Source organism: Vigna angularis, chromosome 1 (assembly GCF_016808095.1).
Source record: "Vigna angularis cultivar LongXiaoDou No.4 chromosome 1, ASM1680809v1, whole genome shotgun sequence".
Lineage (NCBI taxonomy): Eukaryota > Viridiplantae > Streptophyta > Magnoliopsida > Fabales > Fabaceae > Vigna > Vigna angularis.
Genome location: NC_068970.1, coordinates 12405453 through 12410255, shown reverse-complemented (window position 1 = coordinate 12410255; position 4803 = coordinate 12405453). Strand labels below are relative to the sequence as shown.

The window sequence follows — 4803 nt, the reverse complement described above, 5'->3', positions numbered from 1 at the left end:
TATATATATATATATATATATATATATATTATAGGTTGCAAAGTTGAAGAATGAGATAAGAATTGTTTTAAAAAAATAAATTAAATATAATGATTAAATTAACATAGTTAAATTTGTGTTTTTAAGAAATTTTATTAAAAAACATTGTAAGTACTGAAAAATTATATTAAAACAACCATAAATGATGATATTTAAAAAAATATTGTATAAAATAAAAACATCACAATTTAAGAATTTAAAAAATCAAATACATATAAAAAGAAAAAAAATAATACAAATATGTTTATATTGATTTGTATTAATACGAGCTTTTAATTAATTAGTCAAAGTTTCACTAGCTCAATTTAAGGTCATTCTTCACTTAGAATAATGGTATTACTTTAATTAGCTTTTACCAATATAAGTATTTTTTGTAAAACTTCTTCAAATTTTTTATGTCACACAAGCTATAGGTCTATAAGAAAATATTTAATTATTGATGGAAAAATTGTCTATAGTTTATTATTAACAGCAAAAAAAATTTACAATCATAAATTTGTCGGTAAATATTTATTAATAATAATTGAGGAAATATATTATCATTAAAATTTGTTGATAAATATTACAATTAAGTTTTCTTCCTCGTTTTTCTACTTTTATTCTTCATATTTTTCTTTCTTTCTCTACCTTTCCTCTTCAACTATCTCAACTTAAGTGTCTTCACTTTCTCTTCATATTCCTTCTCTTTGTTCTCCTTATCTTGTTATTCTCTTCTTTTTTTTTTCTCTTCTTCTTATAAGCAAATTTCATAAGATTTCGTTGAAAAAACTCATTTTATTAACAAATTTATAATAAAAAATTTGATAGTAATACAAATTCTTATTTATCAACCGCTTTTATTGTCTGATTCATTATAAAAAAAATATTATATTTTATTATTTTTTTACTCTATGCTTGAATTCTTGAAGCTTGGTTTCTTTTGCTTGTTTTTGACATTAATTAACTGCTATAGTTTTTTTAGTAGCTTGAATAACAATTTATTTTGTATTTATGTGTGATATATTTATTTGATACGAATCATAATTTTGTGTTTGTTTAATTTATTTCAATTTTATTATAAATAGCACTAGTAAAAAATCGGGTTTTTACAGTGTACATTATGCCGCGGTTCAACGAAAACCGCAGCATAATGGTGCGCGGTGGCAGTGTTGTAAATAAAACGAACCTATATGCCGCGGTTCTACTGGGAACCGCGGCATATACCCCAGTCAACCATTGCCTTTGACGCCACGTATGAATAAAAAATTTAATAACAGAGTATATGCCGCGGTTCTCTGCACAACCGCGGCATATACCCTGCCAATTTATTGCAGGTGCTGACTGGGTCAGAGAATTTCAGAAGTTACAGGGTTGAAATATTTGTTAACATAATAATGTTCCATATGTGATTTTAATATTTAATAGTTACGTTATTATGAATTTCAGGCGCCATTGGCAACTTCTTGTTATGTCTGTGCAAGACAACTATGCTTTGTGGTTCTGCTCATTGCACAGGCCTCCTCCCACACAACTCAGACAAGCAATTGATTGGTAAGAACCTCAATGTTTGGACTTTCTTTGTTATATAACTGAATGCTAAAACATTTTTTTATATACAGTTCTATTCCAGCAAGTATGATGATGGACGGGAGATCAATTGTTAAGAGTAGAAAGATTGCTTGGATTTCTCTCAAGGTATGACATATGCTAAAGTCATACTTTGTTATAATTGTTTTATAACAAATGTTATTCACTAACTATTATCAACTGTGATGATATATTGTAGTGTAACAGACAAAATGGGTCATATGAGTGTGGATACTATGTAATGTATTGGATGACCCATATTGTTCGTTCTCACATCACAAGAAGCTGGGAAACGGTAATATTTAACTTTAACAAATTTTGATTTTTTAACAAATGTTGAATTCATATACACTAATTAAAATGAATTGTCTTTTGCAGAGATTCAAGACTACTACACCAGTTCCTGAGAAGTCACTACTATTCATTAGGAACGCTGCTGCGAAGTATATAGTTAGATTATACAATAGCTCTTAGATTTAGATTTAAACAATGCATTTGATTAGATAGAATTTTCTTAGACTCTCTACTTTATTTTATGTTGAAATTGAATTTCTGTAAATGTTTTTATATGCAGGTCTGTTTTTGTGGTAGTGGATATCACAAAAACAGACCTGCTATTTTAAAAAACTGCAGGGGAATATGCCGCGGTTCTAACCACAACCGCGGCATATAGTGCTTCTTTTTTTTTTTAAAAAACGAGACATATGGCCGCGGTTTTGACACTAACCGCGGCATACTCGTCGGCCTATATACCGCGGCATATAGTGCATTTTTTAATTTTTTTTTTTAATTTTTTTTTTTAAAAAAATGAATTTAGGCAGCGGTTCCCTAGACAACCGCGACATATTCCTCAGCCTATATACCGCGGTTAGAACCGCGGCATAAAGTGTCTGACTTACTATCGCGGCTGAATATGCCGCGGTTCATGAACCGCGACGTATAGTGAAAATCAACCGCGGTAAAAGCTCCTCGCTGCACTAGTGTAGTAAACCCATGTATGATATAACAAAAGTTTGAATATTTAAAATAAGATTATTACGATGTGTATATTAAATTTTAATAAACCCGATTAAGCATACTCAATACCTTTGATTGAAGGCTTTGTAATTCACTCTCAGCCTGCGCTCTTTGGCTAGACAAGCCAGTGTTCTTTGTTATATCATGTGTTTACAGCTTGAGTGTCAGATAACATTTCAAGAAATACTTAATTGCCATCCCAAAGTACTTAATTGTTTTACATGAAACTTTAAAAAGAGATATTTATTATAGGTCATCTACTCGTTCCTTTTCCGACAGTGCATTCTACTTTTTTTTCCTTAAGCAACGCTTACTTCTCCCTTTTTCAACACTTGTCCTTCCATTTAAGTGAAAAAAAAAGAAAAAACAGATCGACCAAAGTTATAGACTGTTCATAGTTCATAATTGTTTTTTCTTTTAATATAGCTGAATTTATCTTAATTAAGATGAAAACTAATAATTATTTGCACTAATCAAACTTAACCTCAATAACCCACTTCAATATTAAAACCTGATGTAAGTTTTTACTTTAAGTGGGTGAGATAAGTTCTTACTTTAAGGGAAAGGCACTTTATCAAATCTGTGCTAATTAAACCTTTTTTTTTCTGACTTTGTTAACCACCCATCCACTGTCTCCTTTTTGTTAGAGAAAAGAATTGAACATCTTTGGTTACTTGAACTCTCCTACTTGCTGGACTGAGTTGCTTTCTTTTTCATTTTTCTTAAATATTAAACTTTTTCAAGTAAAATTCCAATATTTTTATCGAAGTTCCTCCACTTAATTATTTTATTCAACATGTTTTTATCCTTAAAGATAATTTAATCTCGTGTTATTGTCATATTTTATATTTTTATAATAGTTTTTTTAACTTTGAGAATTATTATTGTGGAGATTAATTTAGTTTTGCATCGTTTAGTAAGGTGAGATGTTTCTTTATTTAATTATTTAAGTAATTTGAAAATACATAAAAAATAATATATTTTTCTAGTGTAGTGTCATGTAGTCCTACAATAAGTAGACATTTATAAGTTAAACCCTTAAGAGAGTAGAAGTCGGACGATATTGACCGAGAAAAATAGAAGTCTTAGAAATAAAATTTTGTTAAGGCTTAGGTATGTTTTCTTTTAAGAGTTGATAAGTATAATAAAGTATTGTGTAACTCACTTGGTAAGAGTCATTTAATGGGTTATGTGGTTTTGTGTGTACATTTTTGCTAGAACATATTCTTAGTGAGAGAGTTTAAGAGAAAACCTTAGTTTTCATATATTATTTTTGTTTAGAGGCAAAAAGGTTTTTTTTACTCCTATTAATTTGGTGCATAAATTAAATAGAAGTGTGTAAAAAGCATAAACATGCATGAGTAATATGAATTGAAATAATAAGTCAATAGTTTAAAATAGGTTGACAAATTTGAAAATCAATTATGATATTTAATAGGAGATATTTTTCAAATATGCTAAACTAAGTTAAATTCTTGTATTATTTATTTTTCTCTTCTTTTTATTATATTGTTTTCGTTTCACTATTATAAGATTTAATATAAACCAATTCTTAACTTTTAAGATCCATCCTCGTAAAATTCTCCTGAATACGATATTAAGTTAATTATTTAGCCTTAAGTATTCTTATTCTGAGTTCTTAAGGGCCTCATATTTATACACATATTTTTTTTTTTCAATTTATTTATCTCTACTATCTCTCATGTCCATAGTATCCCTTTCAATTTCTAAACGAGTCTTACAAAAAATATCATATATTATATGTTTAAGTAACACTTTATTTATTAAATTATGCTTTTTTATTTATAGAATAAATAAAATATAAAAATTAAAACATTTATTTACATTATTGTACAACTGTTTCAAAATCTATTTATAATTTATAGAATAAATAAAATATATTATTTATTAGTAACAGTTTAAAATATTTTTTATTTATAAATAAACTATATGTTTTTATAGGAAGAGGCTCGTGACATTGTACCATTGCATAATGCCCCAAGTCATAGCAATTGTTACACCCAACATTGCTACATGACAACGTTATAGGTCTGTTGAATTGAATGAGTCAGAATTATTTTACAGTAACACTTTACCAAAATAAACACGAAACGGATGCAGTGAGGAAAACAGAGTCTGCAAATAGAATTTGTAGAAGTTTATTTGGGTTTGGGCTTTTAA

At 28.0% G+C, this 4803-nt stretch overlaps 1 protein-coding gene across 1 annotated transcript; it reads left to right on the top strand.

The window, feature by feature from the left end:
• The first annotated feature begins 1459 nt into the window (after nucleotides 1–1459).
• LOC128194926 (uncharacterized) lies at nucleotides 1460–2174 on the top strand. Its single transcript, XM_052871465.1, has 4 exons — nucleotides 1460–1569; nucleotides 1638–1713; nucleotides 1805–1900; nucleotides 1984–2174. The coding sequence occupies exons 1-4, from the start codon at nucleotides 1487–1489 to the stop codon at nucleotides 2077–2079; spliced, it is 351 nt and encodes a 116-aa protein (XP_052727425.1). The 5' UTR covers nucleotides 1460–1486; the 3' UTR covers nucleotides 2080–2174.
• Nucleotides 2175–4803: the final 2629 nt, after the last annotated feature.